Below are 21,630 nucleotides of genomic sequence, written 5' to 3'. Positions count from 1 at the left end.
ATATTGGTAGCCTAATTATTTCCCTTCCATGGTGCAAGGAAATATAACTCTCATAATGAGAGGAAGAAAGCAACTGCAACAGGAAGAATTCAAAACAAATCTTGTGAACAAACAAGGGAATATGCTATAAAGGAGACACACACTCTGATTATCAAAGAAAAATGTTCATGGTATATGTCATATCTCAGTTGCCAAGCAAAGCAAACTGGAAATAATATTAAAAAACTATAAGGTTTCATGTCTGTTAACAAGATAGGATCTAAACACAAGGCACCCCAAACTGCATCTTTGCCCCATACTAATTAACGCTGACCCCAGAGCATTATTCAGTACTTTGAGACAGTTTCCAAATAAGGCTCCAAATAAATAATTTGAATATGCAATTATATATAGAATCAAATGTAAGTTTACCTGCCCATGTTGACTCCTAAAAATGTTTCAAGCCTGTCATTGTATTGCAGGAGTCGAAGTCTCATTGTACAAAATTTCCAAGCTGTACTGCTATCAGGTTTCTGCCTTCCTTGAAATTTGTAATTCTCTGTCTCAAGAAGCCCATATGAGAGAATAGCATGTATAGAATCTACACTTGAACCTACCTTATCTAAGCACTCAGAAAGCACCCAACTTCTGTCTTCAATATTAGGCAAATATTTTTGGATTGCCTCTTTTCCATAATCAGAATGTAGCCATAGAGACTTGAACACTTCATCTTTATCGAGTCCTTGCTGGATAGCAAATTGATGTGCAACCTCATATTTATGACCATTTATTAGTATTTTATATTTTTGAGATGCTGACTGCTCCAATAGAGATATCAACTTCCATCCAACGCCTCTGCTTCCATTCTCAGGATTAGTGAGGGAAGAATTCTTCCTATTATCTAGCACATCCTCAGACTTTTTGTGCTCTACAGAATTAGTTATCTCTTCTGATAAATGCTCGGAAAATGAAGTTTCTAAAACAAAAATATGCCCTTCAGCTTGTTGAGGTTTGCCCACTACTGGGGAGGAAAACAGTGGGACCTCTTCTAGAATATTGCTGAAATTAAGGATATCAATTACATTAACAGCACCATTCCTTTTTGCAACCAGAAGTTTTCCCTTCGACCACCATGCAATATCCCTAATGCCATGTAGACTTGCGGCAACTATTCCTTCATCTAAATTTTTCATTATATTTTCACTAAGTGAAATTTCATCCGAGTGTGGCCTCCCTTCTAGGGTTAACACAGACAAGTTTTCTGTCAAATCCAAGACTGCAAGATGCCTGCCACAAGATGCAACGATCAATTTTGGAGAAACGAATGGTCCTGAGTGGTTCTTTGGGAAAGAGAGTACTCCTCTCAGTTGTGAATGAAAGCAGATCAGCTCTAGATCTAATGTCTTTGTTAAGCGCCAGACAGAAAGACCATATATACCTGAATAATAAAAGAAATGAAATATATTTATATAAATAATAGAAGAAAGTCTAGATTCTTTTGAAAGCAAAAATACAAATTTGAATTAGGTTTTTAGATTTTATTGTAAATTTAAACAAATATATACACAAGTTTTATGAGAAGCTTTGAAAATTCATTAAGATGGGACTCTTTACATCATGGAATTAAGATCGTAATAAATAAACAACACTACTTGGCTCAGTAAATAAGTATTCTTTCATCTTTTAGAAAAGAACCCCAACTTGTTGAAACGTTATGCTCCAGAACAAAATCCTTTAATGCTTGCACATAACTGGATAGAAAAATTCAAGTGACAACTGCAATCCTATTGTGAAGCTCACCTGCAACACCCTCATCTTTTTCATCCATTCTTATAGGCCCTGCCAAAACAAGCATAGAAAGTCCTCGGTGAAAGCAAGAACACGTGATACCAAAGGGGTGTTGTTTTCTTAGTTTTAACTGTTGGACTCGCTTACTGACAGAAGAAGTAATTGCAATATTTTCCCCATCAACAACCACCTGGTGTAGAAAACAATCTTCTGTAATAACAATAATATTATACCTGCAAGATTACTGTCCATTTAGATGAAGAATGGCGAACTTAACAATTTGAAAATTGTGAAATAAGTGTTTCATAATGATTTCTGAGAAGTTCTGTATACCATGTTCATTTAATAAACATCATGGGGAAAAAAAAATCGTAACTTAAAAAATACCTATCAGATTCATTAGCAGTCTGATCCTCCCATACAAATAATCCAACAATTGCCCCTGTTTCTTGAAAATGGTTTTTTGGAATCCTTTTCAGCTCTTCTCCATTTGGTTTTAGAAAGTATATAGTATCCAAGCTATCAGATACTGCAAGAATATTCCAATGATCCACCCAAACTCCATACAAGAAAGCCTCAGATTCAGGCAGAGCTGTAGCAGTTGAAACATGAAATATAATGATGCCATTAAGTAACACTGAAAATTCTAATTAGGAGTGAAAGATGAATTATTATTTTTCCAAACAACCACACACACCCTCCACCACAAGATAGATGCACCATTCTAATTCCTTTAACATTGTTTCATAAATGTAACTGCAGTTGGAAGTACCTTGAGGTCAAAGCCCAAACATGCATTTCATTAGAGAGGGAAAAGTCCTTTACATCTTGGAACTATCTTTCATACTAAATTTTATCCTTTATGTGCAAGGTATTCCTTACAAAATCAAATCTTCAACATCTGTAAATAATTTTTGTGGTGAGCATTGTCTTCCAACCTTCCTCAACCAGCTTGAATGGTATTAAATCATTTCATAGCCCTAGTCAGTCTCTCAGCAAGGTATTCATGGTGAATAATACTACATTATATGAACTATTCCAAGAACTCTATACTACAAAATAATATGTTAAGGATTAAGCAGTTCACAATATGTACAAAAAAGAAATAGGAAAGCTGCAAATATAGCTGATAGGTAATAAGGTATGCATACAAGTCAAGGAACATGAAGGATAGGTCTTGTCACTCTAAGATGATCACAGAACAAGACACTTCACAGTAACATTTGATAATCAATGACACTCTATTGAGTATATAACATGCCCTTATATCTGGCTTTTTCCTCACAGAAAATAAATACAATAGAAGGCAACAATACTTCTAGGATTTCATTCACCTGGACAAGTTCTCTCGGGAGTGGCTCTAAAAGTCATGGGGTGTCTTTGCAAGCTACAATCAAATTATCAGATACATGTGATCGTCTAGGAACCTGCATTTACAACTTGCAGTTAGTATTCTCTCTCATCCTCAATCAGATAAGATGGCATCGAATCATTACATAGTTCTATTCAGCCCGCCAGAAAGACATCATAGTTATGGATAATGAAGTTTCTGGCCCGTCTAATACAGATTCTGTAGTACCTTGAGCAGTTATACATGAAGAATGTGTGAGGTATTGCATAACTAGAAATTTAGGTGAATATGAAAAGGAAAGCTAAGAATAGAGCTGATAGTTAATATGGTATACGTGAGCCACAACAAACATATTAGTTGTTGTCTCTTTAAGGTGAGATCACACACTTCATAGCAATATTAGAATATTTTTTGTATATTGCATTCTTCCTATTTTCAGCTTGCTATTTAGAATTTCAGTTTAACTGTCATTTGAGCTCTATTTTTTTATTGTGTCTGTCAATTCTATTTTTAGTCATCATCTTCAATTAGACAATTTTGTTTTTTCATTAATACTTTTTATAGCACCTGTAAACTCTATATATTTGGCATAGTTTGCAGGCTTGGACTCGGAGAGTACTTGGCAAGCCCAAAATTTCCAACTCAGCAAAAACTTGGAAAATACTCAAAGAGAACTCAGTAAATTCAAAAAAACTAAAATTAAAATATCTTTATAAAACATATTTTCTTTTGTAAAATTTAATTACAAAATGGATTAAATTAAAAATTTACAAATTGAAAGAAGAAATACATGGTTTTATAGCAAAGACAGCATGTAAAAAAACACATCTTAACCAATGTTTTACTTGCATCGACATTTTTACCCATGGTTTTTTGTGTCTTAAAAAACTTAAAGAGTTAAACTTGTGAGTACTTGCCCAACAAGAAAATAGAGTACTTGGAGAGTTTGCAGACTATGATATTTGGTACACTGGTAATACAATCATATCAGTTTTTTCAAGTTTTATGTTATCAAAGCAGGCGATGAAGCATTAGATTTTTTGTGCACTTAATTTCCAGAATTTTTCGAAAATATTTTTAATGAAAAAATCTGCATTGCAGAATTTTATGTGCAGTTCTGTGAAAGTTCTCTGGAGCAATTTTCTGGATGATTATCTACTTGCGTTATTTTTTTATCTTACCTAGGGTTTTAACAAAACCATTGTTTTCTACCCATGTGAGGTCTATTTTTTTCACCACGTGGAATTTTGGCATTTTCTAGGTTTTGCTGATAATTTTTTTGCAACCTAGAGTTTGCAGAAAAATTCCTAGGTTTTCCAGCAAAATTTGTGATTTTTTACTTTTGCATGATTTTGGAGAAAAATCAATTTGTTTTCTGCAAGGGATTTTTTGTTTTCTGAGCAGTGCCTTAAAGTTTGTTGAAGGTTTTTGACTGGTTCTTGACAGGAAAAATCAGATCTTTCAGTTTTGTGAGAAGTTGACCTCATTGAAAAAATGGGAGGAATGGTGTTTGTTGAGCAACATCATGTTGGAAGGCAATCAATGTTTCAACAGCAAGAACTATAAAACTTGGAAGCAAAGGGTGCTTTCAATTTTCAGTACCAGTGTACCACTAGTTGTCCTACAAGAAAGATCAACACAAGTTTGAAAAGCATAAGCAAGAGTTGATTATGCTACTGAGATTATCAGTCACTGATGAGATGCTTCCACAAGTTCCATCAAGTAAGATAGCTAAAAAGATTTAAGATCACTTGAGGGGTCTTCATGAGACATCTAACAAGAGCCAAGCATTCTTTCTGAAGACTTTGTTGTTTTCCCTTATGATAGATGAGAAGATGTCTCTCCAAGAGCATCGTATGAAGATCAAGCATATACATGATTAATTGGGGGCCATCGATTGTAAGATGGAAGAGGCAGACATGGTAGTTATTATGCTGAAGATTTTACCATGCTCCTACAAGCACTTTCTTGGAACTCTCAATATTGCCTCCACTAGTGTTGATTTTAAATTTGATGAGTTAGGCAATAAATTGTCGCAACAAGCTAGGTGGAGAGAGCAGTTTGGTAGCAGAAGTGACATGGTCAGTACAAAACAAGCATTTACTACCATAGATAAAGGCAAAGGCATGTCCACTTAGAAGAAAGGAGGACAATCTGAGAAAGTTTTTGAGAAGAAAATAACATGTCACTATTGTGGAAGTCTTGGTCATATCCAAAAGTTCTGCAGAAAACAGTTTGTTGATTAGAAGACCAACTAGGAAAAGTCTCAACAACATGCTCCTAGCACAAAGTGTTTGAAGAGGAGTCAGCGAGCCATAGATGGAAAACTTTCACTCGGCAAAAACTTGCCAGGCCAGAAAAATCAGAGTTTCGCAACTCTACCAGTGGTAGATCTATGAGTCAGCCTACTAAACTTTTTGATAAGAAGATTTTGTTATGTCAGTCGAGTAGTTGATAGAATGATCAGAATCTTTTTAGTAGCTTTGGTTCTTGCTAATTTTATCTCGTTATTTAGAACTGTTTAACGCATAGGTTAATTAAGAATTGCACACAGATAATGAACACGAACCCGAACAGCAAAACTCTTCTTATTATTATTCGCATAAGCCAAACAGTACATTATGCTTCCATGATAAGATCTGATGAATACAATGCTTCCCTAAGGGGTTATAAATACTTTCCGAAGAACTTTCCCGAAGGAGTTCGTCGGCCACATACAACATGTCACTACATAACAAGAACCTTTCCAAAGGGACCCGTCGGCTACATAACAAGAACCTTTCCGAAGGGACCTGTCGGCTGATACACAATTTTCTTTCCGAAGGGACCCGTCGGCTGATACACAATTTCCTTCCCAAAGGGACCCGTTGGCTGATACACAATTTCTATCGACGACATCATCCCCCCCAAAATGAAAAGTCGTCTCCTGACGACTATTACAAAATCTCTGAGACAAATCAACAACCAAAATACATTGACTGACTAATTGGTCTTCAACACTGTCACCTTAGCCAATCTAACATCTGACCCTAATAGCCACCTGTGCCGCTTTCTACCTTCCAATTCTGAGAACACTGAACCAAGTATCACTGCACTGCCTCCAACTGGATGATCAGCTCCTCCCGAGCTCTCTACGCATCCACTAAGACAGCCTCACGGCCAACACCTACTCTCAGTGCCTCTGGTACACAGACACTCCACGCCTGCAACAGCTCTAAGTCTTCTCAACTGGTCAATCTCCCACGACCGATATCCGCAACGACTGGGGGTCCAGGGAGGCAACGCCCCCGGCGGGGTCGAGGGGCAGCGCCTCTCGCTGCCAAGACCAAATTAGCACTCTGAAGCCCACACAAAACTGCACGGAACACACCATTTCTGTCATTTTCTGCCGATTCTACACTCTTTTTGACAATCGTTGGTTCTTCCTCTACCCTGTGGCATCATCTGATACTCATTCTGAGCATTCTTGATTTGTCGACCTTTTTTTTAAGAAAACCTCATGTCACCCTTCTGTGCTACCAAATAGCAAGTAGAAGCCGTACGCCAAAACCCCACTCTTCAGAATCTGTAATCTTGTAATCCAAATCCGTACACATGATATGCTTGAAAAATCCGTACAATTACCTCGCATTCCAAATTTTAATTTTTGTACACTGTCTTTACTTCCAAATTCTATACGCCGTGCGGCCAAAATTCGCAATGTCAATGGCTTTCCTCAAAAATCCGTACAGCACATGTAGAAATCTGTATTGATCAACCCCCCCAAAATCCGTACAGTCACTATACTAGAAATCTGTACCATAACTTTTGTTGAAAATCCGTACTGGGATACCGTACGGTGATTTCAATAAAGTCCGTATGGTGCATGGTTAAAATAGCTTAAAAAACCATACATTCATGTGTGAAGGAAACCGTACAAGTTTATGCCAATCCGTACGCTCTTGCCAAACTGAAAAATCCGTACGGCAACCTTTACTTAAAACCCGTACATTGCATCATCATTTTAAAATCCGTACGATACATATCAGACTTGATGCTTTTCTGTACACTGCTCAAAAGCTCCAAAAAAATCCGTAACAAGATGCAAGTACACTGGACTGGAAAATCCGTACACTTCCTTCAAAACCGTGCGGTGAACATTTAAGAAACCGTACGGTGCTTTGTTTCCAAAAATCCATACAATAGCTTTTTCATCACTTTTTTTTTTTTTTTTTTTTAACAGCAGAGTCAGTTTTCACTTCGACCGTCGGCATCATCAGTCTACAACGACGAAGGGGTCGCCTGAAGGCCATTCCCTGACGCAGAAGTCTTCCGACCGTGGTATACCTTCAGCTTCGAGCCATTCACTGCTTGAAGCACTTCCTGTCCATCCAAAGTCCATAATTTTATTGCTCCATTGTCCCCTACTTCCCGGATCTGATACGGCCCGACCCCCTTAACTTTGAACTTGCCTGGTTTGATCTCATTCTGGTCGTCGTACTTTAACACCCACTATCCGAGTTGAAACCTGCTACGCCTGTTCTGTGTCATCTCCATATCGCCCAGTTTGTTCCCGAAGCTCGCTACCATGGACTCCGTCAACTGCCCCTTCTGTCCGTCAATAACACATTCACTCTGTATTGCTACAACTTTTATTGAACCCTTCCTCTTTGTTGCCTGTGCAGACCATATCGTGTGTCTTCCTTGCTGCCGGTACCTTTCTGCTATATCTGTGGTTCGACATAATAATTTCTTCCTACGCGGTCGTACAGTAGAATCTTTCCTTCTTTTGGGTTCGTACTGTATGTTCTTTCCTTCAGCTTCAGTCATACCCGCGTCTCCTTCTTCGGCTTCTGTGTGTTGCTTCGAACATTCATTTCCTCCTTCGGCTTCTCCATGTTCCTTCGGACATTCATTTCCTCCGTCGGCTTCTCTGTGTTCCTTCAGACATTCATTTCCTCCTTCGGCTTCCCTGCGTTCCTTCGGACATTCATTTCCTTCTTCTTTCTTACCTTCGTCGATCCTTAGCATATTACAACTTAGAAAGAGCTCGTAATCCTCTATCTGCCAGTGGTAAAGACCATTTACTGAATCCAAATCGTCATCTCCTTCCAATCGTAGGACTCCCTCCTAATCAGGTTCCATACTCTGCCTCCTCCCATCGTCTTCTCCTTCAAAATCCGACGATAGAGCTTCTTCTCCAACCATCTGAGTGTGTAGATTGATGACATACTTCTGGCCTTTGCATTCAAGTGATAAAGTATTTTTCTTCCAATCGTGCTTCGCCTTGGCTTGTATCAGCCACCCCCGGCCCAAAATGGCATCATATCCTCTCTGCTTCAATGGGATCATGACGAAATCCAACAAGAATGGCTGTGTTCCAATCATCACTAGTTGTGCTGTCAGGACTCCCAATGGCTTGATTCCATGTTGATCAGCCGTTAGCAACTGGAATGTAGGCGGCCATAACGTCGGCTGTCCCAACTTTTTCCAAGTGTCTTCAGGCAACACATTGACACCGAACCCTCCGTCCACAATTGTTTCCGTCAATACAGTCCCGAGAATTCCCATTTCGACGACTGTCGGATGGCGTCTGGATGAGAGGGCTAACAACATCGGATCTTCTGCACTTGGGCCACTTTCCTTCTCCTTTTTGTCCACTGTACTTGCTCCACTTTCCTGCTTCCTTCCATGTTCTCCTGGTAGTTGAGCAGGGGGAACGATGTTTGTGAGTGTCGATCAGAGCTGAGGCATAGTGAGCAACAGATCACTTATCTTGACAGGTATCTCAGCTTGCAAAATTTGCCGTACAATGTTTTGTTCTGTGCAGTTCCGTACGGAAGTACTTGGCGTGTCCTTCAGGTGTGTCGTTTCTGCCTGTGTTGCTTTCTGGATCTCTACCCGTGCTTCCTCCAATCTCTTCTTTTCTTCCGCCAGGTCGGGGTACACTTTTGCTTGCTACCATGTGATGGCCAAAACCTCTTCTTCGTCCGTCTCGACGGTGATCAAGTTTACTCCCGACTTCGGACACCTAGCATCTTCATGATCACCAAGTCCACACCATTTGCATAACAACTTCGGTTTGTTCGCCGTTGTACACTCTCGGGCGAAGTGACCCCACAGATTGCATGTGCGGCATTGAACAATCGGTCAACCATTCGCATCATACTGAATTCGACTCCTTCCGCCTGTATTGTTGTTGCTGCTATTGTTGTTATTTTGACCGTGCCGGTTGTTTCTGTATCCGCCCGATGTGGCACCTTTCGTACTAGTGTTCCCGTTCCCTCCTGACGAGGATGCCTCCTGTGTCAGGAACACTTGCTGCAGTGTTCTTGTTTTCAAGTTGAAAGGGCATTCCTTTACCGGGTGTCCCATAATCTGGCAAATCTCACAAAATTGATCTTTCGGGCATGATCCCTTCGTATGGCCTTCTTTCTTGCACTCTGTGCACCATAGGTCATTGCCCTTAGTCTCCTATTCCCTCATCATCCAAAGCATGTCCTTCTGAAGAGCACGGACTTTCTTGTTGCTGCCTTCATCGTCGTTGCTATCTTGTCCCGAAGGCTCATCGTCATCTGAATCGGATGAGCTGGTCTTCTTCTTCTTCTTTGTCTTCTGTTCACTTTCGAGATTCAATGCCCGATTGTATGCTTCAGTATATGTCGATGGTGGCACGATCTTCATCTTTTTTCGCAGCTTCGGGTGAAGGCCTTCAATGAACCATCTTTTCTGGAGCCCATCTGCTGGCTTATTCTCCATTTTACTGATTAAGTCCTTCAACCTCCTGGCGAAGACCCGTACTGTTTCATTCTTCTTTTGTTTGGTATTGAATATCTCCGCTACAATTTCATTATCGTCGCACAGGAGTTGAAATTCTGCGATGAACTCCTTCTTAATGTTATCCCAACTGTTTAACTTTTGTGGATCAATATCAGTAAACCAATCAATCGCAACACCCCGTAGGGTAGCGGAAAATTGTCGGATCCATTCGTTTGTATTTGTTATGCCATTTGCCCTCCAGATTGTTTCACATGTTTTACAATGTCGAATGGGATCAACTGCTTCATCACCATCAAATTTAGGCAACTTTTCCTTCAGACCTGCCATTATCACTGTATGTTGAGGGTTTTGTTGTGTACCTGCGCTATTTTGCACGCCCGCGCTGTTTTGAGCACCCGCGTTGTTCTGAGCTCCCGCGCTCTTTTGAACACCCGTGTTGTTCTGCACACCCGCACTGTTCCGCACACCCGCGCTGTTTTCGGCTTCCGCACTGTTTTCAACACCCGCGCTGTTTTCGGCTTTTGTGCTGTTTTCAACACCCGCGCTATTTTCAACACCCGCGCTATTTTCGACTTCCGCACTGTTTTCAACACCCGCGCTGTTTGGTGAAGAAGAGGGTTCGTCAACCGAAGCTATTCATTCCGGAAGTATATCTCCAATGAAGAGGTCACTCCACACTCGTGCGAGTCGATCTCCTTCCATCAGGATTCTCTTCCCGTGGCGTATGCAGGTTCAGAAACTCCTCCCTCGCTTCTTCCACCAAATCAAGCCGTTGTCGAGTCTCCTTCAACAATCCTTCCACACTCCTGTTTCCGTCGGCAATCTTCTGGAATCTCCTTCGGCGCTCTGTCTGCTGAGCCAGAATTAAATTTTCCTGCGCAACGCGTATGTCTTCTTTTTCCTTCAGCTTATTCTTATCTTTGTTCAACTGATTCGGCATTTAATTCATATCCACCTGCCTGCGTACCAGGTCCATCGGGCAACGGCGCCAAATGTTTACCGCATAGGTTAATTAAAAATTGCACACAAATAATGAACACAAACCCGAACAGCAAAACTCTTCTTATTATTATTCGCATAAGCCAAACAGTGCATTATGCTTCCATGATAAGATCTGATGAATACAATGCTGCCCGAAGGGGTTATAAATACTTTCCGAAGAACTTTCCTGAAGGAGTCCGTCGGCCACATACAACATGTCGCTACATAACAAAAACCTTTCCGAAGGGACCCGTCGGTTACATAACAAGAAACTTTCCGAAGGGACCCGTCGGCTGATACACAATTTTCTTTCCGAAGGGACCTGTCGTTTGATACACAATTTCCTTCCCGAAGGGACCCGTCGGCTGATACAAAATTTCTACCAACGACAAGAACCTCAGTTTAATGGTCAATTAGGCTCTATTTTTAAATTGTCTTAATCAATTCTATTTTTAGATGTTATCTTTATTTAGACAACTTTTCTTTTCCGTTAACACTTTTTACAACGTTTGTAAAATCTGTATATTCAATGTATTGGTAGTACAATCATATCATTTTTTTAGAGTTTCAAGTTGTTGGAGATTTCGTTGAGCATGTCAAAGATTGTTGATGTTGCTGACATTAGTGTTTTGTCACTAATGTCAACATGCTATTGTTGTTGCAGACAGAATATTGTGTTTGTTCATTTCAGATGACTTATGAAGATATATTATTGTGATTCTTGTTGGAGTTTATGATATGTCTGCAGTTGATTCTGGTCAACTTAGAGAGGTTCGCATGATTGTTTGAGTAAGCTATGATTGATGTACTGGTCGTTGGTATTATAGAGATCTTGTGTTCAGTGGTTAAATAATATCTTCAATATGAATCAGATTTGATGTTTCAGAGGCTATGAAGCTGGTGTTTGTATTGGAACTTATCATTGTCTCCTTGGCTAGTGTTGTTCATGATTGAGAGTATGGCAAGCTATATTTTGTTATGATTGAGTTTGGTATTTTAGTGTTCTTGTGATCAGTGTTAAAAGATGAGTTTGGATTTCAAGTTGGAGATGATGCAAAGGTTCTGGATGGTATTCATGTTGCTTGTTAGTGTTCTTGGATCATGTGATGGTCATGTTGCTGATTCGCATTGATTGGAGAGATTAGATTTGTCGATTTGGTGGCGTGTTAGTGTTTCTTCATCTAGGTCCTAACTGCTTTGATAAAGTAACGTGTTGCGATTGTTAGTGCTACATTGGCAATGTTATTACATGTTCATGGTTGTTGATTTGGGTCCTATCTAAGTCTAGGATGACTTGATTTGGATCGCATTGGTGGTTAAGCATAATGTGTGTAGCATTTTATTGTAATAGGTCTTGGCTGGCCTAGTTGATATTTAATCGTTGTAACATATATATGAGAGATCATTTGCAATTGTGAGATGTATGAATGTACGCAGATGTAAGAGATGTTCAAAGGAAGGTGAAGAGATAGTGTATGTACTTCATTGGAACTGTATTGGCATTGGAGATCTACTTCTCAGTTCGGTTGTAATGGACAGTATGCCTACCCTGTAATCAAGATTGATCGGTGAACCCAATTGGGCATCAGATCTGTGATTGTATTGTGAGCAGTGAGCATGCAGATTAAGTTGTAATCCTATGGATGCAAGTGTATTCCCTTTGTTATATTTTTCTCTTAACCAAGCAGTGCTTTTAGCAGAGTATATTCATCTTGTGGGTTTGACTCCCATCAAGTTTTTCCCTAACAGGTTTGTCCGAGAACATATCTAGTGCTATGCATTGTGGACCTTGCATTATTGTTTATCTTTCAGATTTGTGATTTGTTTAAGTGGTTTGGAATTTAATTTGGCATACAATTGATTCACACCCCACACCCCTCCCCCCAATTGTGCTTGCCTCCTGTTGGGCCTAACACAAACAACCCTTGGCAAGTAATAACAATTATGTAATATGCCCCCTGTCCTAGAAAGGCTTTGCCCTCATAGGCTATAAATATCATGGCATGTCTACATTTATCAGCATTAGTCCGGCTACCACTAACTTGTGACACATCTATTAGAAAGCCACATCCAAACTAAGATTGGTAGGTCCGATAAGGGGCACTAGCTCAGTGGTAGAACAATCCAACAAAAAATGTAAGATCCTAGGTTCAAGTCCTAACTGGTCTATGAAGAGCTCAACATGGTATCAAAGTTAGGCCAAACTAGGAGACCCAACAATTCTATAAAGTCGCTTAAGGTGGGATGGTGAAAAGGCCACATCTGAACCAAAGATGAACTAATCCTATGAGTACCAGTAGTTCAGTGTTAGAGAACTCCAGCATAACATAGGTGGTCCTAAGTTCGAACCCTAGTTGGCCCATAAAAAGTTCAAAAAGTTCAAATCTCAATTTCAAAGGATTTCAATAGTAGTTGTTATTTATAGTAAGTGCTCGTCTAGCACAAATCTTTTGGGGTTTTATAGGTTTGTTTTCTTCACTACTTTTTATAGTAAGTGCTTGGATGCAACCAATATTTATAGGTTTTTCCTAGTTTGTTGTCTTCAGTCCTCGGATAACAGTGTTATTTATAGTGCTTGCATGGTGCCTAACATCATGTTTGTTCTCTTTGTTTCTCATGTTGAGATTATGTGTGTTGCACGCTTGCATAATATTGCTCATATTACATTATTTTATTTTATTATGTATTGTTACACCTAGGAACACCTAGATGGGTGTGCAACATGTAGAGATTCTCATGGAATATTCTTGATGAGTTGTATTGACACATTGTGATAATATTTGATGTAATTATTTAAATGTTGGAGGAAAACAATTAAATGCCCAATATTAAAGGTGGGTCAGTGGGGATTTGGTAGCACATGGTTTATATAATACCACTTGGTGGTTTTGTGGAAGCTTGCTTCTATAAATTACTATAATAGATAAGATTCTATTATTAGTTAATGGTTATCTATTTGTAATCTATTGTAAATATTAGAATGTTTCTAATATTAGTTAGTCTATAGTTATCTGTTAGCTTTCTTTAGCTTTGTTTTAGCTAGAATAAAATGTTTTTATTCTTTACAATTATTTCTTAAGGAAATATTGTTTTATTCTTTTGAATTTATTGACCTCTTAGTCTCTATTAATATTAAGCAAATATTTACCAATTACTTTGCAATATGGTATCAGAGCCAATTCTTTGAATTTTTTTCAAAAATGTTATAATTTCTTGTTCAAAATTATCAGAGCAATATTTTTCGAAATTATTTTCTGTGATATCTACTTCTTACAACCATTTTTTTGCAACTGCCAACTATTTTTTCTACACATTTCCACCATTTTTTGTGGGTTTTTTTTTTTTGCAGCAGTGTCATTTTGTTCAAAACCCTAATTTTATATACCAGATCAAAAAAAATTATAGATCCATGATGGCTTTTTCAAGATTTCAACTAGGTTGTCGTTTGTTTTTTCTGGGTGCCTCAATTTTCGTGCCTCGATTTTCAAGCTAGAGGATCCAAAAACCGATAACATATTTGTTATGGGTTTTTTCAGCTCTTTTGAGTACCCCTTCAAATTTTCCAAGTCTTCCATTTTTTGCCTCTAAGTACATACCTTCACAAATTTTCACACTTTTTCATTGAAAAACGTGTTATGGCATCTTTAACTAATATTCTGCTCGAGAGCAATTCAAAATTCAATATTCTGAATTATGGCACTTGAAAGCAACGAATAATGGCAATTTTTGAATATCGGAATATCGATTAGATTGTTTTGAGTGTTACATAGTGTTCGACCGCCCCTGGTACTGATCAGAATACATGGGATCTGAATAATCAAGAGGTGGCGATGCTTCTCAAATTATCCGTAGCTGATGATCAGCTCTCTCAGATTCCATCTAGCAAGACAGCTGCCAAGATATGGGCACATCTCAAAAATCTTCATGAGACTTCGAACAAAAGCAAAGCGGTCTTCTTGAATAACATTATGTTTTCTATTATCATGGATGAGAAAACATCGCTCCAGGCTCACTTGAATAGGATTCAAGAAATCCATGATCAGTTGCTTGTCATTGGTCGCAAGATGGAGGAAGAGGACATTGTGATCATCACTCTCAAGGGTTTACCCAAGTCCTATGAACATTTTATCAAGACTCTCAACATCACTTCTTCTGGTGTTGATCTAAAATTCACAGATCTCTGCACACTCCTGCTTCTGCAAGATTGGTGGAAACAACAGTTCAATAGCAGTTCCAACTCCACCTCCACAGAGCAAGCCTTTGCTACTAAATCCTTTCAAAAGGAGGCAAGTCTCAACAGTCTTCTCGGCAGAGGTCCTCTACTCCATCTTTAGAAGGCTCCTAGAAGAAGAACATTCAATGCAACTATTGCCACAAGTTTGGTCACATGAGGGTTGAATGTCAGAAACACTTAGCTGCCCAATCTAAACAATCAGGTTCGCAGCCCAAAGCAAACAGTGCAGAGCACACTAAGCAGACAGAATTTTTCTTTTATGCCTTCATGGCTAAAAGACTTGCAGATCATGTGAAGTTGTCTACCTAGTACATTGATTCAGGTGCCTCTCATCATTTCACCCACCACAGACACTAGTTCACTGACTACCAGCTTTATTTAGATTCTGTTATTTTTTGTAGCGTCGAAGAGTACACCGTTGTTGGCAAAGGCAACATTTAGATTTAGTCTATTGGGAGGAATATGATTTTCCTCAATGTGTACCACGTTCCAGGGATGGAACTAAATCTACTCTCGATCGATAAGTTGCTACAACATTCTCCACAATTGGGCGACTCAGCCTATTGTTGCAATGGGTCTTGAGGATCATGGTCTTCTCAGACTTATTGATTCTGGTGATTCTCGGGACTTAGCTATGGCTGCTCAGCAGTCTTTTGTGAGCACACTGTGGCGTCAGCGGTATGGGCACTTAAATGTGCATTATCTCTCTCAGCTTGCTTAGGAAGAGCTTGTCCTTGGTTTGCCAGAGATTCGGACTCAGCAACTTGGAGTTTGTGATTCATGTCAGGCTGAGAAGCAAGATCGCACACCTTTCACCAGTGGCAATTCATAACGAGCTTCTCGAGTACTTCAACCTATTCATGACAATATCTACGGCCCTATGGCCAATCCTATTCTTGGGTCTAGGTATTTTATATTGTTTGTTGATGATTTCAATAGAAAAATGTGGGTACACTTTCTTAAAAAGAAATCGGATGCATTTCCTATATTTTAGAAGTTTAAACCTTTAGTTGAAAAAGAGTCTGGAAAATCTATTATTACTCTTAGGTTAGACAATGGGGGGGGGAATTTTGTTCTAATGAATTCTCTAGCTTCTTGGATACTCATGGCATCAAACACCAATTAACCACACCCCACACACCCAAACAAAATAGTATAGTTGAATGTCGAACTAGAACAATCACTAAGATGGCTCACTCCATGCTTGAGCACAAACATGATATGAAGAAGTTTTGGGCAGAAGCAGTTAACACTATAGTTTATCTTTTGAACCAGCCACCCACAGTGGTGGTCAAAAGTAAGACTCCAAAAGAGACATGGTCAAGATGCAAGCCCAGAATCAATCACTTGAAAGTTTTTGTCTCCCTTGCTTTTGTTTGGATCCCTATTGCGTCCCACACCAAATTGGATGACAAGAGTAAAAAATTCATGCCTACTAGCCACTAAAACATCTCATCTCCTGTACAGTCATGATGTAGTCTTTTATGAGCAAGGAGGACCATTCACGCCTGTTTCTCTTATTACTAATCCAGCAGACCGACCTATGAAGGCTAGTGATTTGGGAGTTAAACTTCCATTAGGTCCACCTGATGGGAGGGCTCCTGTAGCTCTAATTATTCCAATAATCCCTGTATAGACACCTCCAACTTCTCTTGCAGGATTACCCAGATTTGTAGATGCTTCACCTGAATTTGATCCAAATTCTTCAGATGAAGAACCTGATCATAGAGCATCTCCTGATACTGTTATTGGTCATTCTCCTCTCCAGCCTAAGTGGTGGGCTAAGACGCTCATCTTCGTGATGATGAGCTCATTGATAGGAGAATTGCTCAAAAAAAGAGCAAACCTATAGAGTCTGCTAACTTTTCTCTCATGGCCAACATTCACAATGTGTTTGAGCCTCAAACATATTCCGAGACGAAAGGAATTCCAGAGTGGGAACAGGCCATGACATCTAAACACCACAGCCTGCTAAAGAGTAACACTTGGGTCTTTTACAATCTTCCACCAAAGAAGAAACCCATTGGTTGCAAATGGGTTTACAAAATCAAATACAAATCTGATGGTACTTTGGATAAGTTCAAATCCTGTTTAGTTGTAAAGGGTTCTTCTCAGCGTCAGGGCATTGATTATGAGACTTTTGCTACTACTGAAAAAATGAGCACAATCAAATTAGTCCTAGCCATGGCATCACAGTTTGGCTAGAAGGCTCATCAAATGGAAGTCAAGAATGCTTTCCTAAATGGTGATCTCCTCAAAGAGGTCTACATGACGCAACCTCCAAGTTTCAAGGTTGTCGGTAAAGAACATCATGTTCTCAAACTAGTGAAAGCTCTCTATGGCTTGATGCAGGCCCCTTGAGCATGGTATATGAAAATTGACAAGGACCTTAGTGATCAAGGCTTCCAGAGGCGTTCTTCAAACTCAAATTTGTACATCAAGACTATTAACAGTGACATCATCCTTCTGGTTATTTAAGTGGATGATTTGATCATCACTGGCAATTCGACATCTTTGATTCAAGAAATCAAACAGAATTTATGTCAATCTTTTGATATGACTGACATTGGGTTCATGCATTATTGCCTAGGTGTTGAAGTTTGGCAACAGTCTTCTGGTATATTCATCTCTCAGTTCAAATATGACAAAGCTTTGTTAGACAAATTTCATATGTAGGATTGCAAATCTGCATCTACACCCATGGAGAAAGGTCTCAAGTTATCAGCCAAGTCTGATTCTCCTCCTATTGATAATACTACATACAGGCGACTTGTAGGCAACATACAAAAACATTAACACTCCTCTTAGCAAGAGAGAGATTATTCATATGTCTTTCCATCTCTTTAACATGACAACCATAGATGGAATACTCGCCGGTTACTCGGCGAGTTTTTAAAACTCGCCGAGTATTTTGGGACGGCGAGTAAATCGCCCAAAAACTCGCCTGCCAAAAAACTCGGCGTGAGTCCAAAAACTCGCCGAGTAATCGGCGAGTTTTAGTCAAAAACTCAACGAGTTATGTAAAAAAACTCGCGGTTCAGGGAACCCGCGGCCAATGACGCCTAAATAGGTCAAAATGCATTGTTTTTTGCATTGTTTCTTTCATTTGTGTGGAGCAAAGAAGGTTTTAGCTGATTGCAAGTGATTAAAGGTAGATTGGAGTGGATTTTGGAGGATTCTAACCGAATTTAGAAGAGAAATTTCTTTCCAGGTATGTTCATCTTATCATTGTTTGAAAACTTTTTATAGTTTTAAGCAAAGCTTTTATTGTTTTTGTTATTGTTTGTAAATGATTTCAAATCATTTGAAAGTTGAAACCCTAGTTGTTCTAAACTTCTAGCTTCTAAGTCCTAACTCTAAGTTCTAACTTTGTTTATTCGTTTTTCTATAAATTTAATTATTTATGTGTAGGGCAGCGGACAAGCATTAAGAAAACATGACAAACCCGCAAGAAGGGTGGCCACAAACACCATGCCCATCTGGATATATAGGCACTCGGCCTAAAAATGCAAGAGATAAGGCATGGCGGTATGCCTATGAAGCTCCAAGTCCAAATGATATTGGGAAGGTGATATGCATTCCCTGTGAGAGAATTATTTCTGGAGGCATAAACCGCCTCAAATACCACCTTGCAGGCATAAAGAAACATGACTCAAATCCTTGTCTCAAGGTAATTGATGAAGAAAAAAGATTCATCCATGCCCTACTTGCAGCTGCTGAAGAGAAAAAATTGAATAGGGAGAGGGCAAAATTATCTATGAGGGCAGCCATAGCTGAATCTGAAGGAGCTCCTTTTGATATGCAAGAGGAAGAAGAAGCACTTGAGAACATACCAAGATCTCTTCGTGGCCCACGGATCCGCAAACAAAATTTCTCTTTTACCGGTTCCACTTCTTCTACATCTCCTACTTCTTCATCATCACCATCCGGATCCCCATCAAGGATAGGTGGTTATTTTGTGCCCAGGAACACACCTGGAGCACAGCCATCATTAGAGGGCACTGCATGGTTTAAGGAGGTGCATGAGCAAACTGATATTGCAGCAGCTGATTTTTGGTTTTTCAACAATATCTCAATGAATGCCGTTGATAGTCCCTATTGGGTCAATATGGTGAATGCAATGACAATATCAGGCAAAGGGTACAAGCCGCCTAATCGCAAAGATATGAGTGGAAGGTTAGTATTTTACTATTTAGTAATTGTAAATAATTGAGATTCACTTTAGTTCATTGTTATATTTTAAATCTTAATTGTTATAACTTATTTCCTAATTTTTTACTAACACTTACACTTTATTTAATATTACACTTAAATTTTGTAGGTTGCTTGACAAAGCGGTTGGTAGGGCAAGATTGTTGATAGAAGACCAAAAGAAAGAGCGGAAGAAGTATGGCTGCACCATTTTATCTGATGGGTGGACAGATGGAAGAAGTAAAACCATTATTAACTTCTTGATTGCTTGCAAAGATGATGTGGTGTTTTGGAAATCTGTCGATGACTCCAACAAAGTGAAAAATGCAGCCACATTGGCTTTAATGTTGGAGAATGTTGTCATGGAGGTGGGAATAGAGAATGTGGTGCAAATAATCACAGATAATGCAGCAGCATATGTGGCAGTAGGTAGATTTAATTTTTTATATTTGAATCAATATGAATCATGAATGTAATGCTATGGTATTATTCAATTTAGATTTGATGTAATTTGTAAATACTAAATATGGAAAGTTTGTTACTGATTATTGATTTTTTGCTAATCTTTTAGGTAGAATCCTCCAAGAGAGGCATCCCACACTTTTTTGGTCACCTTGTGCAGCACATGTCCTTGAGCTTCTTTTGGAGGACATAGGAAAACTTGATTGGGTGAGTCCAGTTGTGGAAGATGCTAGGCGAGTCACGAAATATATCTATAATCACCCATGGGTTCTCAGTTTGATGAGAAAAGCCACTAAAGGCAAAGATTTGATGAGACCTGCTATGACAAGGTTTGCAACGGTCTTCTTGACGTTGCAAAGTATTCTTGACCACATATTGGCTTTGAAGCAAATGTTTGTGTGTGCTGATTGGGTTGCTTCACCTTACTCAAAGAAGCCCGAAGGAGAAGCTGTGGCACGAATAGTCTTTGATGATAGCTTTTTTGCAAAGGCTAAGGAGATTGTGGAGGTAACTTCATTATATTTTTAGTTTATTCAAGTTTCATTTTCAATTCATAACTTACTATGTTATTAACTAATTTGTATTTTTCAAATTTCAAATGTAGATGTCTCTGCCCCTAGTTCTAGTCTTGCGCACATGTGATGGGCAGCAATCCCCAATGGGAGGTCTTTATGAGGCCATGGATAGGGCGAAAGAGGCTGTTAGAAGTTACTATCACGGGGACAGTCTCAGATTTGACCCCATTTGGGAAATAATTGATAGGAGGTGGAACAATATGCTCCACCAACCTATTCATGCAGCAGGCTACTTCCTCAATCCCAAATTCAGGTACTATGATAATTGATTGTCCTTGAAGTTGGGATTTTAATAAGTCTTTATTTTACTTTACTTTTTAAGGTTGTGTAGTAAGACTTGATATCATTTTCTATTTGTTTTAGGGCTGATATTCCTACTCAGATCCTAATGGAGAGGTCATGGAAGGTCTCTCTAAATGCATTGAGAGAATGATATCAAGTGAAGAGGAGAGAGACCTTATTGTGACCGAACAACAAATCTATGTGGAATCAAGGGGTCCTTTGTTCTCTTCTATGCTAGCAAAGAGAGCAAGATCTACTCAAGCACCAGGTAAAGCGTCAAACTTTAAAACTTTTGCTAATTGATAAGTTGTGCTTCTGATTTTGTTTTTTATTGCTTTATAACTTTTTAAATTTTGTTTTGCAGATGCTTGGTGGGCAAGTTGGGGTGGCAATACCCCCAATTTAAGGAAATTTGCTCTCAGAGTCCTATCCCAACCTTGTAGCTCATCACATTGTGAGCGCAATTGGAGCTTATTTGAGTCCATCCATACAAAGAAAAGAAACAGAATGACTCAAAAACGGCTTAATGACCTTGTTTATGTGCACTATAATCTTAAGTTGCGCATAAAAAAGTCACAGCTCTTAGAACTACCTGGTCCGCTTGATCTAGATGAGATAGATCCTTATTCTGATTGGACAGCTCAGGAGCCAAGTCCATTTTTTACACCAGATGAGATCGCTGATTTGGAGAGGCAGGCCATGGAGGGGGAGGTTGACACTGATTTTCAGTTCACTATGGATGACATTGAGGATGAGGACGACGATGATGATGATTCAGGCGAGGATCAGACATTACCATTAGGAGGAGATGCATCCTCTTCTAGGACGCCGAGCCAGTCAGTAGGGACGTCGAGCGAGGGGGCACAACCACAGAGTTCACAGTCACGCAGCTCATGCCCTATCCCAGTGCGGGGCACTTCTTCTAGGACTAGAACCCCTCGCTTTCCTGCTAGTGCAAGTGGAAAGAGGAAGATGTGATTGGCATTGTCACATTGTATTGATGTATTTAGACTTTTAGTATTTACTTC

At 39.3% G+C, this 21,630-nt stretch overlaps 2 protein-coding genes across 2 annotated transcripts in view; one reads left to right on the top strand and one right to left on the bottom strand.

Moving 5' to 3' along the window:
* Positions 1-21,630, bottom strand: part of LOC149558887 (neuroblastoma-amplified sequence protein) — a 109,470-nt gene that overhangs the window by 78,480 nt on the left and 9,360 nt on the right. Inside the window, exons 4-6 of the mRNA XM_089832905.1 lie at positions 2,155-2,359; positions 1,780-2,000; positions 412-1,417 (exon numbers count right to left, since the gene is read on the bottom strand). Coding sequence (XP_089689031.1) covers positions 412-1,417; positions 1,780-2,000; positions 2,155-2,359 — 1,432 coding nt within the window. The remainder of the gene's footprint in view (positions 1-411; positions 1,418-1,779; positions 2,001-2,154; positions 2,360-21,630) is intronic.
* On the top strand, positions 20,609-21,599 carry LOC149558888 (uncharacterized). Its single transcript, XM_089786190.1, has 2 exons — positions 20,609-20,870; positions 20,967-21,599. Exons 1-2 carry the CDS (start codon positions 20,720-20,722, stop codon positions 21,578-21,580), a joined length of 765 nt encoding a protein of 254 aa, XP_089642316.1. The 5' UTR covers positions 20,609-20,719; the 3' UTR covers positions 21,581-21,599.

Source organism: Cupressus sempervirens, chromosome 5, assembly GCF_028749045.1.
Source record: "Cupressus sempervirens isolate cs-2001-9-10 chromosome 5, ASM2874904v1, whole genome shotgun sequence".
Taxonomy (NCBI): Eukaryota; Viridiplantae; Streptophyta; class Pinopsida; order Cupressales; family Cupressaceae; genus Cupressus; species Cupressus sempervirens.
Note: the sequence above shows the minus strand (reverse complement) of the source record. Positions and strands in the feature narration are given on the sequence as shown.